At 36.5% G+C, this 20,791-nt stretch overlaps 1 protein-coding gene across 5 annotated transcripts in view; it reads left to right on the top strand.

Annotated features, from left to right (window-relative positions):
- Positions 1-2,510: 2,510 nt before the first annotated feature.
- LOC123520116 (RNA-binding motif, single-stranded-interacting protein 2-like) overlaps positions 2,511-20,791 on the top strand; it is a 221,726-nt gene continuing 203,445 nt past the window's right edge. For 3 of the 5 annotated variants that reach the window (XM_045282044.1, XM_045282041.1, XM_045282038.1), the window contains exons 1-2: positions 2,511-2,667; positions 5,028-5,218. In XM_045282044.1, coding sequence (XP_045137979.1) covers positions 5,069-5,218 — 150 coding nt within the window. In that variant the 5' untranslated portion in view covers positions 2,511-2,667; positions 5,028-5,068. The remainder of the gene's footprint in view (positions 2,668-5,027; positions 5,219-20,791) is intronic. The other 2 variants (XM_045282042.1, XM_045282047.1) reach the window with 2 other exon arrangements.

The following is a 20,791-nucleotide window of genomic DNA, read 5'->3' as shown; positions in this document are numbered from 1 at the left end:
TTAGTTAAATACACACACACACATACACACACACACATTTACAAAAGATGGGTACCAGAGCCCAGGTCTTTGAGCTATGGAGATACACTAGCTAAATTAGGACTACCAAAGCTGGAGGAAAGAAGGTCAAGAGGAAATATTATTATGATATATAAATGTTTAACAAGAAAAGAGAAAATAGACATTGAGGATGTGTTTGAAATAAACAAATAAGATGTAAGAGGACATAGCATGGAAATAGCTAAAAGAAAAAGAGATAAAGGTGTCCAAAATTTCAGATTTCCAAATAGAGTAATAGATCAATGGGATGCACTGCCAGAAAAAATAGTGTGTGCAAAAAGTAGCTATACATAAATTCAAAGAAAAATATGATAATTAGATATAGAAATGGGACACTATGAGCTTGATTCAATCTGGAAACATATGAATATATAAGCAAATAGCTAAATATACACACTATACTGTCTATATAAGTAAGCATCGAGATACACATATTCTTCATGAAGTGCTTTGAAGAAAATATTACACTACCATACTCAAGAAAATATGCAGTTTGACAGCAATATTGAGATGCTGTTTTTTCTTGAATTTGTACATTTCAGTTAGACAATTCACTTGTTTTTTTTTAAATCAAAGTGAGACTGATTGAAATAGATAAAATGATTTAGCCTATTCTATCTAGGGTATACTTTCCAAATTGGATTAGTGAAACCTGTTCCATCGTGTCACAACACTCAAAGCTATAGTTTTTACTCACATATACTATGGTAGCATTTTTGTCAATGTGTAAGAGGAAAACAAAATCAGAGAGGCCAAGAGCACAGGAAACAATGATAGTTAAAAAAAAAAAGTGTCGATATGGTTTGCTTTTGGGGTAAGAGGAAAACAAAATCAGAGATCCAAATCTTATTAATAAAACAGGATGGTAGGGAAGAAAAAAGTTCTGAATAACAAGACTTGGGAGGGAGAGTACGTTGGGGGAGAGACACATGAAAGTTCTGAAAAACAGGAACCAATAATAATAAAGGATGACAAGAAGAACAGTATTGCAAGCAAGTAGAGGATCGCAAGAGGGACGGTTGGCAGAAAAGTAGAGAATCTCAAGAGGTGCAGTATTGTAGAACGAGGAGGATGGCAAGAGGTGCAATATTTGCAGAATAGAAAAGATGACAAGAAGCATATGTTTATTATAGTATATCAAAAGATGGCAAAATGTATAATATTGCAGAGTTGGAAGAGATTTTTGACAGCCTATTGAAGGAAGAGAAGTAGATATTGGTGAAGAATATAATTCGAAACTTTTAAAATGAGTTGTTTGAATTGCTATTTTCTCCATTTATAAATTAGATTGCTTCCTGATAATGCTAGGAGCTGCACGGAGGAAACAAAAAGTGCAACATCTTATTTTACAAGAAATAAAAAAAAAAAAAAAAAATCCTGTCATTCTGAAATTTTAGAAAAAACAGATGGACCTGTGGTTTCCCATACGTTAATACACAAAGAATCCATACTGCTTAGTTTACGATCCAATGTTACATATTCTTTCACAAGATGAATTTGTGAAGCCGAAATTTTATGATAAACTGTAGTAAAGCTGACAATGACGTTACATATTGTCTAATAGTAATAATCTTGAAGAAGATAGTGAACACACTTCACTTTATATGATACTTTTATTTCTATCCTTAAGTTACTACAGTAAACATAAGTTTGAAATAAAATGTTGAGCTTTTCACATTAGGTTCTTATATCAGTGCTACGGTAGGTAAATGTTTGATAAAAGATTAGGCTTCACGTAATTCATTTAATCATAGAAGCTTTCAAAAAGGCTATTTTTCTTTACTACAGCATACTCTTGAATGTCACAAATAAAAGCAACACGTGAATTTGATATTTTTTTACTCACTTCCTGGTAAGTTTGCACCACGGTCGCACCGCATAGCATAATATTACATCATCCATTTTCATTGAGTTGTTCCCTTTGAGGTTATATTCAGCAAGCTGTATTTTTTACATGATGAATTGTCATTGATAACTTAGGCTTACATAAATTAAATAACACTTGTTGTTGAGGATTATAATAAACTTTTCCCTGTTTTACTTCTATAATCATGGTGTATTTATCATCTCATGAAATGGATGGAGGCCGGGTCAGAGATTCTCAGTCCATAGGTAAAGATCATCTAATTATCTCAAACACATATTAGTACAAGAAATTAAATGCATAAGGTCTTTCTCTTTACTTTAAAAGTTTGGTGCAGCTGAGGGTGACACTCCTCGCCGACCACCCTCAACCTGCCCATCCCACTTGCCGCTCGTTCCAATACGCATTTCTCCTGTCATCACCCTCCTTCTATGAGACTCAGATAGGCCTCGATAGTATGAAATAAATACTAAATTAATATTTCATGGTGATTCCTGATGTGAGACTGTGGCTAGAAATGTGTATTGAGGACGTGAAAGGGTGTATATGGCCATTTAGAAGCCCCGGCGGGGTGTGGAGGGGAGGGTTTGTTATTGTGCTGCGGGGCGCTGGTCGTCACGGCGGCCAGGGAGGCTCTAGAGTAGGACTTTACTTTAAGAATTAACCCTATACTTGATGATTTTGCGGTTGATTTACCGAGAAAACTGTGCGTTATGAACACCAAAGGTTACACTTTTCGAGAGGTGAGTGTGAAATATTGAATTTTTACTGGTGATAGGTAAAAATGTGTTGTGAAGTGGTGGGTCGTCGCCAGCTGTTGGGAGCGAACACTACTGCCAGTTGGCAACTCTGTTCCCTACATGGCCTTGTAATTCGCCTTAATACTCCCTCGTTCCTGTCCATGTCGTGCCGGTATCTCTCTCGGTACCGGTAGTTAGAGATTCCACTCTCGTGTATAGAATAAGGGTGTCAGAGGGTACTGGCAGGGCGCCGCACGACAGGGGATGTGGGTGATAGTGGAGCAGCAGCAGGGGGAGACAGGACTCAAGAAACGGAGTCTTATTGCCTGCTCCATCAGATCACCGGCGATAACATCTTTGTAGCCCACATTCATCATATGGGTGTCATACCCTGGCATGACCATACGATTCTTGCTTGCCCACAACATATGGGCACACCCTCCTTCCTTTCCAGGGACTCCACCCTCCTGTAGTGAGGAAATTCCTGTGTGGAAATGGTTGATGATTATTGAGTTGGTGGAAAAATGGGGGCTTGACAAGGACCTCAGTTATGGCTGTAAGTGAGGAATAAGAGAAGTTAGAAAGAATGATACAGGGCTGATGCAGGATTTGAATGTAGTGAATAGTTTTATAGAAAGGACCACCTGTTTTGGAAAGTGGATCCCAAGTTGGGCATGAGAAAGGGAAGAGAGTCTTATAAGGGTTAAGTTGAATACACATTTGGTGCTCTGACCTCAAAAGGTGGAGTTGAGAGTGAAGAAATTTAACAATGGAAAGAAAAATGGGACCAATAAGGGTAGAAGTAAGACAGCAAGGTCAAGGGAACACTGAAATGGCCTTGAACCTTATGAAGCTTCACATTCCATTTGTTTAGGATGCAGTCATCCTCAATAATATTATGAAAATGAAATACTTGATGGCTGTGTCCATTATCCATGTTCTAAAGATCTTTTAGTATTTGATGTTGCTTGGAGCTAGTTGGGTATTTATGGAAATCAACAAGAATGCTAAGACAGTCATTGAACTTAGCATCCATGAAGAGAGGAGGAGAGGATTTTGCTTGTGAGGTGCCTGTGCAGAGTGAATTTGTGCAGGAACTGTAAATTAAGGAGAGGAGAGTTATATATATGGACAATGTTAGTTTGAGATGGAATTACCTTATTGCTATAGTTTTTATAGAAGGTATTCCCAGGAGCAAAATAACTATTGATCTTGGTGATATATAGAAAATATACAAACCAGTGTTGTAATTGTATATATAATGGGTTTATGTATAAATACTGGTAACTAAGAAATTATAATTGATATTTATCAATTATTATATGGTATAATGGTTTTTCATTAACTTCATTTTATTTATAGAAAAAGAAACTTAAGTAGATACATCAAAAGCTGTCTCTTTTTGTAGCCTGTGATAAACAGCATGTCTGTCTGTAGGATAGGTTGATGATTATTTTTAGAGTAACACCCATATCTCTCCATCATGAAAAGAGATGTTGGAATAGTTATATTTTTAATCATACCTTTTTAAAAGAATGTTATTTAACTTTACAGTTGTTAATTTTATTACCTATTCTCTTATATTTATTTCAAATGTTCTCAGATACAAACTACATAGATGTGAGATCTTTCTTTACCTTAGAGGAGGGAAATAGGACTAGAAATCATGGCAGGAAGATTAGAAAGCAAGGCTGCAGGTTAGATATAAGAAAATATTTCTTTAGTCATAGGGTGGTAGACTTCTGGAATGCATTGCCAGAGACGGTTGTAAATAGCACTAGTTTGACAATGTTCAAAAACAGATTAGATAAGCACTTAAATTTATTAGATTTATAATTATGTATAGCACTGCATGATAGTTTTTATAAGAAATTTACTATAGTTGAACAAGACATGATCCCCATGTATGGGGACCACAAATTGTAGAGGATTTCGCTGCAGGACTTAGCCCTGTTAATGGGCCAAATATTTAGAATTAGTATATAATGTATTGTGTACTTGTAAGTGTATCTTTAAGTACTGATGACGAGGTCGCTGTGCGACTGATACAGGATAACCTAGATGGGCCCTGGTGGCCCTTTGTTATCCTATTATTTATGTTATGTTATGTTATGTTATGTATTTCTCTCTACGAATGTATGTTCAGGAAGTTGTATCCTTCACATAATTACATACTGATATACACATGCATATGATTCATCATGAGAATTTTATTGAAGCTAGAATTCCATCATACCTTGGAACTATTGCAGGAACTAAAATGTTTACATTACACATACATTTTTGTGTTTGTGCTTTGTTTATATTTCTTTATATTGTTAAAGTTGGTCAAACTATCTTCCTACTTGTCTGTTTGATTGCAGGTAATGTGAGTGCTGTGGAGGTAAGGGAGGCAGTTGTCACGATGAATGGTGTGGCAGGAGGTGGCCATCACGACACAGCCCCACACCGCACCACCACCACCCCTGCTGCCACAGACCAGTTAGTCAGACAGCACCATAGGGCTAAGATGAATGGTGATACGTCCCACCCACCAAGGGAAAAGAAGCCCAAGGTATGTAGAGAGAGAGAGAGAGAGAGAGAGAGAGAGGAGAGGAGAGAGAGGAGGGAGGGAGGGAGGGGGAGGGAGGGAGGGAGGAGAGAGAGAGAGAGAGAGAGAGAGAGAGAGAGAGAGAGAGAGAGAGAGAGAGAGAGAGAGAGAGAGAGAGATCTTGCCAAACTTTTATGTTAATATAATCCATAAGCAGAGTTATAGTTCATTTAACAACAAACTTCCTCATAGTTCATTGTGATGTACTTTATACTTTGCAACCTATATACTCATCTCAAGTTTTCATTTCTGTGATGTCCAAATTCTCTTGATGGCATGTGGATAGTTTGTAGACATACAAAATGGGATATTGAGTGAGGACATAAGAAAATTTGATATTGCCTTACCTTTCTCTTGTACTATTCTAACATTTCTTTCCATTCTGCTTATGAAATTTATGATTTTCACATGTTGATTGTTGTTCCTTTTGTTTGAGTTTGAAACATGACTAGTAAAATGTTTTGCATAGATAATTATTGAATAAGACACATTTGTCTTGAAGTATTTATGTGTCAACATTTGTGTCAGATGAAAACAAAGATGATAGTAAGTGGTTTCATGATATTTGTTAAGAGAAACTACAAATTATCATACAAGCCTTGAGTGAGCAGTATTGGTTTTTGGATACATTGGTTTTAGGTCTATAATGTAATGAATGTTTACTCAAAATTTACTTGGTAAGTGACAGCAAGTAATTAATTTCACACATTTCACTTCATAGCTTATCATATTTTGAATTTGGTAAGTCTTGTGCTTACTTGAAATAACTGAACCCTTATTGTATGATGACACTGAGTTTCATGGTTATTTACAATTTGTCTGTCAAATACTAGGTTTCTATGTTTTATCCAGATCTCATTCCATGTCCTCTTTAGTATGGCTACTTACTGGTACTCAATCTTCTGCTCATGAAATATTTGAGTTTCCATTGAGTGATTCAAAGACCTCTGTGTTTTAGTGGCTTGTGTGCTTGGTTATGAATCCACAGGCCCTGCTTCAAGCCTTGGCTGAGGGAGTTGGTGTACAGCTCACTTAGCAGTTCCTCCTTCCTTTTGTTTATAAATGGGCATCTGGGGAAACTAGGGAAAATTTACTATGGAAATTAGGATGTCACAGTGGCCCTGGGTCTCAGCGTAAGTAACATTATCCACCTTTGGTCCAAAGGATAATGAGGTGGAATTGAGTCACAAGAACCTGAATAACCATTTTGTATGCCTCCCACTACCTTTTATTGAGTCATTTTCAGTGTAATATACCTGTCATCATTATTTCAGTAATGCAATAGATTCTGTGCACTATAGCTATGTCATGCAGAGGATTGCATATGCTGCTAGTTCAGTGTTTGGATGATTGCATCACAGATCAAGCAGGTGGCAAGATAAATCCACTGCAGAACTAATATATAGTGAAAGGATATCTTGTGAAGAATCACTGTATGGAAGTTTTATTTATTGTCAATTAGTTGAATTTTTTATACTTCTCAACTGTCGCTCTGGTAAAATAATAGATTTTTATGTTCATTTACTTTTTCTTACTTATTTGTCAAAGATTTTGACTAATATGTCATTGATTGTTATCATTATGAAAGATAAAAAGAGAAAAGTGAGAAGTGAGCAATATGTGGCATTGCCTGTGAAAGCATAGCCTTCTCTTATCAGCCCATTACTAGGAAACCAATAATTTTTCATTTTACAATTTAAGTCTTTCTTTTAAATTATTATTAAAGGAATGTTAATGAAGTATAACTGAATAATTTCTAAGGACAAAAGATAGGAAAACCTGTGCTACATAGTAACAGTTAGTATCAGACTGTTGCATGTAAGCCTAGTGCTTTTTGCAGCCTCCCTTATTTTCTTATAAGGGTGAGAATAACAGCTGCATGGAGAAGATGGTGAGAAATTTCCAGTGTATCGGTAAATCATAGCATAAAACTGAAGATCAGGGGAAGGATATATGAAGCCTGTGGCAGATCTGCTCTCCTGTACTGAGCAGAAACATTGATGTTGTCAAACAGACTGACAGATACTATATGTAGCTGTGACCACAGGATGCTGAAATACATGGCAGGAGTGAGGTGGCAAGATAGGAGGTCCAGCATTGAGGTAGTGGAGATGTGTGGAATTAAAGACCACTCTGTTGAGCTGAGGAAGAGAAAACCGAGATGGTTCAGACATGTGAAAAGGGCAGCGGGAAGGGTGTTGAACAAGGTGGAAGAGGTGAGGGTTGGAGGCTGACTGCCAGTAGGAGAGCCAAGGAAAAAGAGGAGGGCGTGTATGACAGAGTATATGAATTTGTTCAGAATAGAAGAACATATGGCACAAGATCGCCAATTGTGGAAAGCAGTCATTGCCCGTCCAACATCACCCTAAATGGGGAAATGCGGATGTAAAACGAAAATAAAATTAATGAATATGTTGATCTGCACTGATTCCTAACTTTGTTGCACAAATTGTCTGCACCTATAATAAATTGTCCATATCAGCCTTGCAATTGCAACTTTTTAAAAATGTGCATGGCACCTATTTTGCATCCAAAGTAGTTCTCACACTCACCCTTCACCTAGAAATTCTGACACAGAACCCACACTGCCCTGCATCCACATAGTTTGCTTTTGCCCTGGTAAACTAAATAATTTGATACTTTGGTAGTTTAGTTACCTGATACTATAGCTGCTTTTAAGGATTTGTTTATCTTACATGTAGTTTGATGCAATGATTTTCGAGTCTCTTGTAGAGATTACATGCATAAACAAAGTCACTACACACATAAAGCAGTAAGGTGGATGCCTCCTTAAGGAGCCTACAGAAAAAAGTGCAGGATGGGGAGGAAAAAGTAGAGAATGGAATGGGAGAAAGCAAATTGGAGGAATTACGAAATGAATGGAAACAGAAACAGGAAGAGGAAAAAGTTAAATTTTCAGAGGTAGAAAAGGAGGCAAATTCAGAAAAAGACAAAGGACACTGTTATACAAATAATTAATGTGAAAGAAGATGTAGTGAGAGATACAGTGAATAAGAGGAAATGTTTCTTAATCTTTGGGATGAAGGAAAACAAATCCAAACAAGTTCATGAAAGAACGTGAAGGGTGAGAATTGGCCAAAAGTATTATCAAACAGGTCCAGGACAGCACACAGGAGTTGGACCAGGATGTGGAGGAAGTGATTAGGTTGGCAAAAATTAAGTGAAGGGAGTAAGAGACCAATGAAAGTGAGAATGAGATCGCAGGTGGCAGTGGAGGAAATTATGATAAGAAAAGGGAAGCTGGCTGATGATACTGGATATAAGGATATATGGGTAAAAAGAGATATGAACCTGGAAGAGAGGGAGAAGGAGAAAGTGCTAAGAAATGAAGTTAAAAAAAAAAAAAATGAAAAAAAGATGGAGATTGAGAGAAAGAAATTCTACTGGAGGGTTCTAGATATGAGACTATAGAAGTGGTATCTATGGAAGAAGGAGGAAGTCATGGAGGAAGCAAGTAATTAAGAGTGACTTATACTTATATTGATGGGTTGTTATCCAGTGTGTTGGAGGTTAGAGATTACGAGTATTTGAAAGAAAAAAGACCAGATGTAATGTGCATAGTACAAACAAAACTAAAAGAGCTTTAAAGAATAAGGATATAATAGCTGGAGAAGAGAAGGGTAAAGGAGGAGGAGGAGTGCTAATAATGGTTAGTGATAATATATGTGTGGAGGAAGTGCAATATGGTGATGGTATGGTAGAAATAATGGGAGTATCAATCAAAACAGGATTTGAAAAAAAGGAAAATAATAGTTACGTATATGTCACCTAAGACAAATACATGGGGAACTGAGGAACATAATGAATTGCAAAGAAAGGTGCTTAAGTGCTTAGATAATATGATAAGAGGAGATGGAAGAATACTACTAGTAGTTGACTTTAACTATAAAAAAAATAAACTGGAGAGAGATGGAAGTAATGAGTAATGCTGGACAATGGAGCAAGGAGGTGTTACAGTTGACTGGTAAATATAATGAATCAGTGGGTGGAAGAGTCAACAAGGTACAGGAGGGAAGAAGAATCATCATTGCTTGACCTAGTATTCACAAAGAAGCCTGGGGCCCCTCCCACCATACAATTCCTTAGTCCAATGGGAAGAAGTGATCATGTGACATTAGAGTTGGAAATACAGGAGGAGGATGGGATAAGATACAGAGATGACTGCAAAATATTAAATTATGTGAGAGCAGATTTTGAAAAATAAGAAAATTTTTTGCTTATATTGAATGGGAGAACATTATGAACGGAAGGATAATACAAGGGAAATATGAAATATTCCTAGAGAAATATAATGAAGGAGTAAAGAAATACATACCTATCTATAGAGTTAAGAAAAGTATACACGCTTGGTACAAAGACAGATGTACAGAGACAAAAAGGCAAAAGATAAAGCTTGGAAGAAACTCAAAAAGCAGATAAATAACTATAGCAGACAGTAGTATAAGGATGCGAGAAATGAATGTATTAGAGAAAGGAGAGAGGAAGAAAGAAACTTTGAAAAAAATGTGGTGCAAAAAAGTAAAGATGAACCCAAGCTTTTCTACAAATTTATAAATGGTAAGGTAAAGAATAAGGAAACAAAATATAAGGGAGGGAAGACATACCAAACAGCAAAGGAAATGAGTGAAATAATGAATGAGAGCTTCAAAACTGTGTTCACTGAAGAAAAGGATTTTGTAGAACCAAATAGGACATTACTTTGCCAAGGATTGCAGGAAATCATAGTGCATAAAGGGGATATTAGAAGATTATTAGATAATTTGGATATCAGAAAGGCAATGGGGCCGAATGGCATATTAGGCTAGGTGCTAAAAGAATATAAAGATCCAATTAGGGAAATAAGTACAAGTTCATTAAATGTAGACAGAGTACCACTAGAATGGAAGAGAGCCAACGTAATACCGATATTTAAAGGAGGAAAGGCAACTGAGCCATTGAATTGGAGACAGGTGTCACTTACAAGTGATGTGGGGAAGTTATGAGAAATAGTTATCAAAGAAAAATGGGTTAAACATCTGGAAGAAGAAGTTGCATCCAACAGACAATTTGGGTTCAGTACAAGATGGTCATGTGTGTCGAACTTAAGTTACTACTCAAGAGTAATAGAAAGACTGGAAAGCAGAGATGGATGGGTGGACACAGTATACCTGGATATAAAAAAGGCTTTTGATAAAGTCCCTCACGGTATTAGACAGCTTTGAAAATTAGAGAGCATAGGAGGACTGCGAGGAACTTTGTTAGACTGGATAAGGGATTATTTGAAGAACAGGGAGATAAGAAATGTGATTAGAGATGCATACTCATCTTGGGGTAAAGTAACAAATGGAGTGTCTCTCAAGGGTCAGTGTTAGCCACCATTATGTTCCAGATATATGTAAACGACATTCACAATGGGGTAAGCAGTTATATTAATTTATTTTGCTGATGATGGAAAGATGCTAAGAGTAATCAAAACCCGAGAGGACTGTTTGCTGTTGCAGGAAGATATAAACAAAATCTACGAGTGGAGTAAGAAGTGGAAATTGGAGTTCAATGCCAAGAAATGTCACATAATGGAACTAGGAAAGAATAAGAGAAGACTGGTATGGAACTATCTGATGGGAGAGAAACAAATAATGAAGACTAAAGAGGAAAAAGATCTAGGAGTGATTATATAGGAAAATCTAAACCCTGAAAAACATATCAGTAAGATATTTGGATTAACATATAAAATGTTGACTAATATAGGAGTAGCATTTCAATTCATGGACAAAGATATGATGAAAAAAAAATATCACAAGCATGATATGTCCAAAGCTGGAATATGCAGCAGTGATGTGGTCACCAAGCTCTAAAAAAGATATAAGAAGATTGGAACAGATTCAGAAGATAGCTACAAAGATAGTGCTGGAACTAAAGGACCTAACATATGAAGAAAGAGTGAATGAAATGGGACTGCCTACCTTACAAGATAGAAGAGAACAAGGAGACCTAATAACAATGTATGAAATAGTAAATGGCATTGAAAAGATAGACAAGAAAGACCTGGTGCTGGTGACAGAAGAAGCTAGAAAGACAAAAGGACATGTAAAGATTAGGATTAGGCAGTGTGTGAAAGATATTGGAAAAAAAGTTTTCCACATAGAGTGGTGGAAAAGTGGAATGCAGTGATGAAGTGATGAAGTTGTTACAGCACATAATATGCATAACTTTAAAGAAAAAATGGTTAAATGGAGACATGGAGATAGGACACCATGAGCCTCGCTCGAACTCTGTACAATACAACTACGTAAATACACATCCAAACACACACACACACACACACAATACAAAGGAACGATGATATGAAATATAAGTGCACATTGGGAAAGAGTGACCATGTAATATTAGAAATGGATATAGAAGAGGGAAAGGAAGATAGAGACGAATCATATAAAGGAGACCGATTGAATTACAGAAAGGCTGATATTGAGAACCTCAAGAAATATTTTAAAAACTTAAACTGGAAGGAGATGGAAAACTCAGGAGACGGTGCAAAAGAAGTATAACTTATTTTTGGAAGTATACAAAACAGGAGTCAGGGAATATGTCCTGAAATATAGACCTAAAGAAGAAGGAAAGAAAGATTGGTTTAATGCAAGGTTTGCTAGGGCAAAGGAGAAAAGAGATGGAGCATGGAAAAGGTGGAGGAGAAATAGAAATTCAGAAAATAAGGAAAACTTCAAAACAGCAAGAAATGAATATGCTAAGGTGAGAAAGGAAGAAGAAAGGAACTATGAAAAGGACATTGTCGAAAAATGTAAGGAACAACCAAAATTGTTCTACAGATTCATAAATGGAAAAATAGGCAAAAAGAAACAATAGAAAGGTTAAAAGGAGAGAAAAGGATGGTGGAAGACCCAAAAAGTATGGCAGAACTATTAAATAGTAAATTTCAGGAGGTCTTTACTAAGGAATCCAAATTCGAAAGACCACAGAGTAATAGAGATTGTCCATATGAAAGAGATTAAAGTAACCAAGCTTGAAATAAAAGAGTTGATGACAGAATTAGATGAAGAGAATGCAATGGGACCGGATTAAGTCTTAGGCAGAATATTAAAAGAATGTAGAGAAGAACTAGCAAGTCCTATATACATCATAAAATGATCAATAGAAAAATGGAACAGTACCAGTAGAATGGAAAAGAGCTGAGGTGGTTCCCGTATATAAGAGCGGAAGGAAGGAAGAACCTTTAAATTACAGACCGATATCACTAACTAGTATAATATGCAAGATGTGTGAAAGAGTAATAAAGAAACAATGGATTGAGTTTCTTGAAGACAACAAATTATTATCAAATAGCTAATTTGGTCATGTGTAACAAATTTATTGAGTTTCTACTCTAGAATAGTTGATAAAGTAGAAGAGAGAGAGGGATGGATTGACTGTATTTGTTTAGATCTAAAAAAGGCGTTTGATAAAGTGCCACATGAAAGATTACTGTGAAAGTTAGAGGAGAAGGGTGGCTTTTTTAAAAGGAAGCACATTGAGATGGATGGAAAATTACTTGAGGGGGAGAGAAATAAGGATGGTAGTTAAAGATATGAAGTCCAAGTGGAGAGCAGTAGACAGCGGAGTGCCACAGGGTCAGTATTGGCACCAATACTTTTCTCATATATATAAATGACATGCCAGAGGAGTGAACAGCTACATAAATCTGTTTGTGGACGATGCAAAACTGTGCAGAGTCATAAAACAAAAGAGGATTGTGAAATACTGCAGGAAGACTTAAACAAGATCTGGAAATGGAGTAAAAAATGGGAGATGGAATTCAATGTGGACAAAAGCCATGTCATGGAAATGGGAAAAAGTGAAAGACGACCAGTGGGAATCTATAAGATGGGAGATGGAGTAGAACTAGAAAAAGTAAAAAAGGAAAAGGACTTGGGAGTGACAATGGAAGAAAACAATCAACCGGTAAGCCATATTGATAGAATTTTCAGAGAGACATAATTTGCTAAGGAATATTGGATTAGCATTTCACTATATGGACAAAGAAATGATGAAGAAATTGATAAGTACTAAAATAAGACCTAGATTGGAATATGCAGGAGTTGTGTGGACTCCCATAAAAAGAAACACATAAGAAAATTGGAGACTACAAAAATGGCTACAAGAATGGTTCCAGAATTTAAAGGGATGACATATGAGGAGAGACTAAAGCTATGGATCTACCAACCTTGGAACAGAGAAGAGAGAGGGATCTGATACAAGTTTATAAATTGATTAACGGAATGGATCAAGTGGATAATGAGAAACTGATCCTGAGAGAAGAATATGACATTAGAAGCACAAGATCGCATAGTAAGAAACTGAGGAAGGAAGATGTCTGAGAGATGTTAAAAATATAGTTTCCTGCAAAGATGTGTTGAGACTTGGAACAGTTTGAGTGAGGAAGTGGTGTCAGCAAGAGTGTGCATAGTTTTAAAGAAAAATTGGATAAGTGTAGATATGGAGACGGGCCACACGAGCATAAAGCCCAGGCCCTGTAAAACTACAACTAGGTAAATACAACTAGGTAAACACACACACACACACACACACACACACACACACAGACGGTTGAGGCGGACGACTGGCGCAGTTCCGACGATCAGCTGATCTTCACTACACCTGTTGTATAGTATTTACAGTGGCCTGGGCAGGTAGTGTGGACTCATTTTTTTTTTTTTCTCATGAAATCAATTAGTAAGGAATAATGAGTGAAAAGATATCCCATCAAATGCAGACATGAGAATAGAGAAGAGGCTGATGATGACTATGTGGTGAGGGAGAAGCGTATTCAAGGGTTCGATCGACGACAACTTCACTACTTAAGAGAGTGTCAAATATTGAATGTAAACTAGATAAACTGATAAAGGAGAAGATGGAAATGAAAGAGAATAAAGAACAGGAAATGGAGTTTATAAGACTGAGAGAAAGGATAAGAAAAGTGGAAGAAAATGAAGCTAGGCTAAGAGCGGAAAACGAAGAACTAAAAAAGGAAGTAGCTAACTACAAGAAGCAGATGGAAGAAGGACTCGGTAAAGCCGAGAAAGAAAAGAGAAGCTGAAAGATCTAGTAAACAAGGAAGAGGAAAGAGTACAGAACGTGATTAAAAAGAAGTACAAGCATGGAGAGTCCAAGATAAGAAAGATAAGGCTGATTTTCAGGAGGTGATTCAAGAACAACTTAAAGAAAAAGAAGAAAATATGACAAACAAAATGATAGGAGTCCTCAAGACAAAAGAAAATCTAGTTAGAGAAATTGCAGAAAAAAGAAGAGTGTAGTCGTATTTGGAATAAAAGAAAAATATAAAATATAGACCAAAAGAAAAAGAAGAAATGAAATCAGTCAAAGACCTACTGAAGAATCTAATGATGAAGATAGGCAGAACTTGGAAGAGGAAGTAGAAGAAATAAACAGAATGGGACCATATCAAGAAGGAAAAACGAGACCAATTAAAATACTACTAAAATCACAAGCAGCAACAGAAGAAATATTATATAGAACAACAAAACTTAGAGAAACAGAAGGCTGCAAGGATATCTATATAAAGAAAAATAGAAATGAGGAAGAAAGGAAGAGATACAATGAACTGGCAGCAGCAGTAAGGAAAAGAATAATGAAAGGTCAGAAGAGGAGAAGAAGGCATTTTTTGGAGAATTCTAGGAGACAGGATAAGGAAATGGTATATAAACGAGAAGGAAGAGAAAAAGTGGAACAAGTTTAACTAAAAATGATAAAGGCAAAAGACTAAAAATGATGTATACGAACATAGACGGGTTTTATCAAGTAAATTAGAATTAAGAGATTACATAAGAAAGAAAATCCAGATATTGTATGCCTGGCTGAAACAAAACTAAATGAGGCAATCAAAATAGATTTGGATAATAGGTATAATGTATGGAGAAGAGACAGAGTGGGTAAAGGAGGAGGAGGAGTCATGATAATGTTAAGGAAGGAGATAGTGATAAACCAAGTGGAATGTGGGAAGGAAAAGCAGAAGTATTGTATATTAAGATGCATATTAATAAAAAGAGTTAACAATCATTGTAACATATGTGCCACCAAAAACAAATTCATGGACCAATCAAGAATATAAAGACATGATAGATGACACAATAAGGAGTCTAATGAGAATCGTTAAAGAAAGGAGAAAAGTGATATTAGTAGGAGATTTCAACTGTAAAGAAGTGGACTGGGAAAATTATGAAAGTGGTATGGGGAAGAAGCCTGGGAGAAAGATTCTTGAACCTAATGATAGACAATATGATGGACCAGAGAGTAAAGGAATGCACAAGATTCAGAGGAAACGACGAGCGGCGAGATTGGACCTAGTTTTTACAAGGGGTATACAAATGAATGATGATATAAGATATAAGTGCCCATTGGGAAAGAGTGACCATGCAATATTAGAAATAGATATAGAAGAGGAAAGGAAGATAGAGACGATTCATACAAAGGAGACCGATTAAATTACAGAAAGGCTGATATTGAGAATCTCAAGAACTATTTTAAAAACGTAGACTGGGAGGAGATGGAAAACTCAGAGACAATGCAAGACAAATATAACTTATTTTTGGAAATATACAAAACAGGAGTCAGGAATATGTCCCAAAATATAGACCTAAAGAAGAAGGAAAGAAAGATTGGTTTAATGCAAGGTGTGCTAGGGCAAAGGAGAAAAGAGATGGAGCATGGAAAAGGTGGAGGAGAAATAGAATCCAACAAACAAGGAAAACTTCAAGGCAGCGAGAAATGAATATGTTAAGGTGAGGAAGGAAGAGGAAAAGAACTTGAAAAGACATTGTCGAAAAATGTAAGGAGCAACCAAAATTGTTCTATAGATTCATAAATGGAAAAATTAGGCAAAAGAAACAATAGAAAGGTTAAAAGGAGAGAACGGGATGGTGGAAGACCCAAAAGTATGGCAGAACTATTAAATAAAAAATTCCAGGAGGTCTTTACTAAAGAATCCAAATTTGAGAGGCCACAGGGTAATAGAGACAATCTATATGAAAGAGATTAAAGTAACCAAGCTTGAAATAAAAGAGTTAATGAAGGAACTGGATGAAGAGAAGGCAATGGGACCGGATGAAGTCTCAGGCAGAATACTGAAAGAATGTAGGGAAGAACTAGCAAGTCCTATATACAACATCATAAAATGCTCAATAGAAAATGGAACAGTGCCAGTAGAATGGAAAAGAGCTGAGGTGGTTCCCATATATAAGAGCGGAAGGAAGAAGAACCTTTAAATTACAGACCGGTATCACTAACTAGTGTAATATGCAAGATGTGTGAAAGAATAATAAAGAAACAATGGATCGAGTTCCTTGAAGACAACAAATTAATATCAAATAGCCAATTTGGTTTTAGAAAAGGACGGTCTTGTGTAACTAATTTATTGAGTTTCTATTCTAGAATAGTTGATAGAGTACAAGAGAGAGAGGATGGGTTGACTGCATTTATTTGGATTTAAAAAAGGCGTTTGACAAAGTGCCACATGCAAGATTACTGTGGAAGTTAGAGGAGAAGGGTGGCTTAAAAGGAAGCACATTGAGATGGATAGAAAATTATTTGAGGGGGAGAGAAATAAGGACGGTAGTTAAAGATATGAAGTCCAAGTGGAGAGCAGTAGAAAGCGGAGTGCCACAGGGGTCAGTATTGGCACCAATACTTTTCCTCATTTATATTAACGACATGCCAGAAGGAGTGAACAGCTACATAAATTTGTTTGCGGATGATACGAAACTGTGCAGAGTTATAAAGCAAAAGGAGGATTGTGAAATACTGCAAGAAGACCTAAATAAGATCTGGGAATGGAGTAAGAAGTGGGAAATGGAATTCAATGTGAACAAAAGCCATGTCATGGAAATGGGAAAGAGTGAAAGACGACCTGTGGGAATCTATAAGATGGGAGATGGAGTAGAACTGGAGAAAGTAAAAAGGAAAAGGACTTAGGAGTGACGATGGAAGAAAACAATCAACCAGTAAGCCATATTGATAGAATTTTTAGAGAAACATATAATTTGCTAAGGAATATTGGAGTAGCATTTCACTACATGGACAAAGAAATGATGAAGAAATTGATAAATACTATAATAAGACCCAGATTGGAATATGCAGGAGTAGTGTGGACCCCTCATAAAAGAAACACATAAGGAAATTGGAGAGCTACAAAAATGGCTACAAGAATGGTTCCAGAATTTGAAGGGATGACATATGAGGAGAGACTAAAGGCTATGGATCTACCAACCTTGGAACAAAGAAGGAGAGAGGAGACCTGATACAAGTCTATAAATTGATCAACGGAATGGACCAAGTGGATAATGAGAAACTGATCCTGAGAGAAGAATATGACATCCGAAGCACAAGATCGCATAGTAAAAAGCTGAGAAAGGAAGATGTCTGAGAGATATTAAAAATATAGTTTCCAGAGATGTATTGAGACGTGGAACAGTTTAGATGAAGAAGTAGTGTCAGCAACGAGTGTGCACACTTTTAAAGTAAGATTGGATAAGTGTAGATATGGAGACGGGGCCACACGAGCATAAAGCCCAGGCCCTGTAAAACTACAACTAGGTAAAATACAACTAGGTAAATACACACACACACACACACACACACACACACACACACACACACACACACACACACACACACACACACACACTCGAGACACTGTTCTGACAAGACGTCTCTGAGCAACTTGCAAGGAAAAGCTACAACAGTTGGAGCCTGACCTAGACGTATGTACATGGAGGAGGCATAAAGTTCTGTCTCCATAATAAATAAATTTTGGATTGTATAGATGGAAAAAAAAAGGAGAGAGAGATGGAACTGAGTAGTGCTGCCAGACATATGACAGAATCAAAAACTTATGCCATCTTGTGAAAACCAGCGGTACATTGAAACACCTGTTGGACTAAGGAAACAAACTGAGGATATTATGGACAAGGATTTTTCTGGATTTAGTGAAGAAAGAGGTAGTATGAGGAGGTTGATCAACGTGGAAAGGGAGTTGAGGTACATGAAGGAAGTGATGTTGAGTTTAATGGACAAGCAGGACAGACTGACAATGGAAAACTTCGAGCTGAGATTGAGATTAGTTGAATGTGAGATCAGTGCAATCAGTCAGGGATTAAAGGAGGAGATACAAGAAATAAAGAAACAAAATGATATACTAAAGGTCACTTGTCAAGACTACAAAAACTCCTTAAGGAGCTTAGAGATAAAAGTGCAGGATGGGATTGTGGACAGGGTGGAAAGTGGATTGGGTGAAAACAAGCTGAGTGAACCATGAAATGCATGGAAGCAAGAAAAGGAAGAGGAAAAAGTAAAATTTTCAGAGGTAGTAAAGAGACAAATTCAGGAAAACACAAAAGTCGCTATAATACAAGTAATTAAAGAGAAAGATCTTGTGTGAGATACAGTAGATAAGAGAAAAAGTTTTGTGATTTTGGAGGTGAAGGAAAAAAAATACAATCAAGTTCATGAGAGAATGTGAAAAGAGGTAATCGGCCAAAATTATTATCAAACAAGTTAAAGACAGCATGCAAGAACTGGACCAGGAGGTGGAGGAAGTGATAAGGTTAGGAAGATACAGTGAAGGGGATAGGAAACCAATGAAAGTGAGAATGAGATCTCAAGTGGCAGTGGAGGAAATTATGACTAGAAAAGGGAAGCTGTCCAATGATACTGAACACAAAAATATATGGGTAAAAATAGATATGAACCTAGATGAGAGAGAAAAGGAGAAAGTGACAAGAAATGAAGCTAAAAAAAAAAGAAAATGAGAAAAGGACAGAGATCGAGTAAAAGAATTTCTACTGGAGGGTTCTAGATATGAGACTAAAGAAGTGGAACATACAGAAGAAAGAGGAGGTCGTGGAGGAAGCAAGAAATTAAAAGTGATTAATACTAATGTAGATGGGTTGTTATTTAGCATGTTGGAGGTTAAGGATTATTTGAAAGAGAAAAGGCCCGATGTAATGTGAATCATTGAAACAAAACTAAGAGAGGGGATCCATGTTAACTTTAAAGAGGAGTGATATAATAGGTGGAGGAAAGACAGGAAGGATAAAGGGGGAGGATAAGTGTTAATAATGGTTCGTGATAATATGTGTGGAGGATGTGCGATATGATGAGGACAAAGTGGAAGTAATGGGAGTAACAATCAAAACAGAGGAATTGAAGAAGAGATAAATAATAGTTACATATGTGCCACTTAAGTCAAATACTGCATGGGGAACTGAAGAATATAAAAATATGCAAAGAGAGGTGAGTAAGTGCCTGGATAACATGATAAAAGAGGAAGAATACTTTTAGTTGGAGACTTTAACTATAAAAAAGTAAACTAGACAGAGATGGAGGTAATGGATAATGTTGGACAGTGGAGCAAGGAGGTGTTATAGTTGACTATGGTTAATACAATGGATCAGTGGGTGGAGGAGTCAACAAGGTACAGGGGAAAAGAAGAACCATCGTTGCTTGACCTAGTATTCACAAAGAAACCAGAGCCCCCTCCAATCATACAATACCTTAGTCCAGTGGGAAGAAGTGATCATGTGACATTAGAGATGCAAACACAGGAGGAAGATGGGATAAGTTACAGAGATGACTACAGAGGAGAGAGATCAAACTATGCAAGAATGGATTTTGAAAAATTAAGGATCTTTTTTGCTGATATTGAGTGGGGGAAACATTATGTACGGAAAGACAATAAAAGATAAATATGAAATATTCTTACAGAAATATAATGAAGGAGTAAAAAAATATGTACCTTTTTATAGAGTTAAGAAAAAAGTACATGCTTGGTACAATGCTAGATGCATAGAAGCTAAAAAGGCAAAAGACAAAGCTTGGAAGAAACTCATGAAACAGAGAAATGACTATAACAGACGGCAGTATAGGGATGCGAGAAATTAATATATTAGAGTAAGGAGAGAAGAAGAAAGGAACTTTGAGAAAGATGTGGTGAATAAAATCAAAGACGAACCCAAACTTTTCTGCAAGTTTATAAATGGCAAAACAAAATACAGGCAACCCCCGCTTAACGAAGAGGTTACGTTCCTAAAAAATCCTTCGTTAAGCGAAATTTCGTTAAGTGAACCGGTTATAACAAGTTTAACCCCTGACTTGAAGTTCCATTAAGAGTAAACAAAGCGAGAGTGCATCATAGTACAGTGAAAGGTTTAATGAAAGTAAAAATTATGAAGTTAAACATTTAGGCAGTTTAATTTAAGTCATTATAATGTACATTAATGTATGTATGTACGTACGTAACTTTATAATGTTAATGATCTTAAATTTATGAAGGGAGGGAGAGTGAAACGGGAAAGACACTAATCGGCAACCTGTGGAATGTAAACAAAGGGCGTATCATTGTATCACATACAAAACTTATGTACCACATTTCCACAAGGCTTTCCATTTTATCCATTGTAGTCATGAGTTCAAGTGGTTCTTTTAGCTTGCAATGCAAGGAAGATACTGTTTTACTTGCCTTCTTAATAG

Source organism: Portunus trituberculatus, chromosome 46 (assembly GCF_017591435.1).
Source record: "Portunus trituberculatus isolate SZX2019 chromosome 46, ASM1759143v1, whole genome shotgun sequence".
Classification (NCBI taxonomy): domain Eukaryota; kingdom Metazoa; phylum Arthropoda; class Malacostraca; order Decapoda; family Portunidae; genus Portunus; species Portunus trituberculatus.
This window is presented reverse-complemented; position numbering and strand designations above follow the sequence as displayed.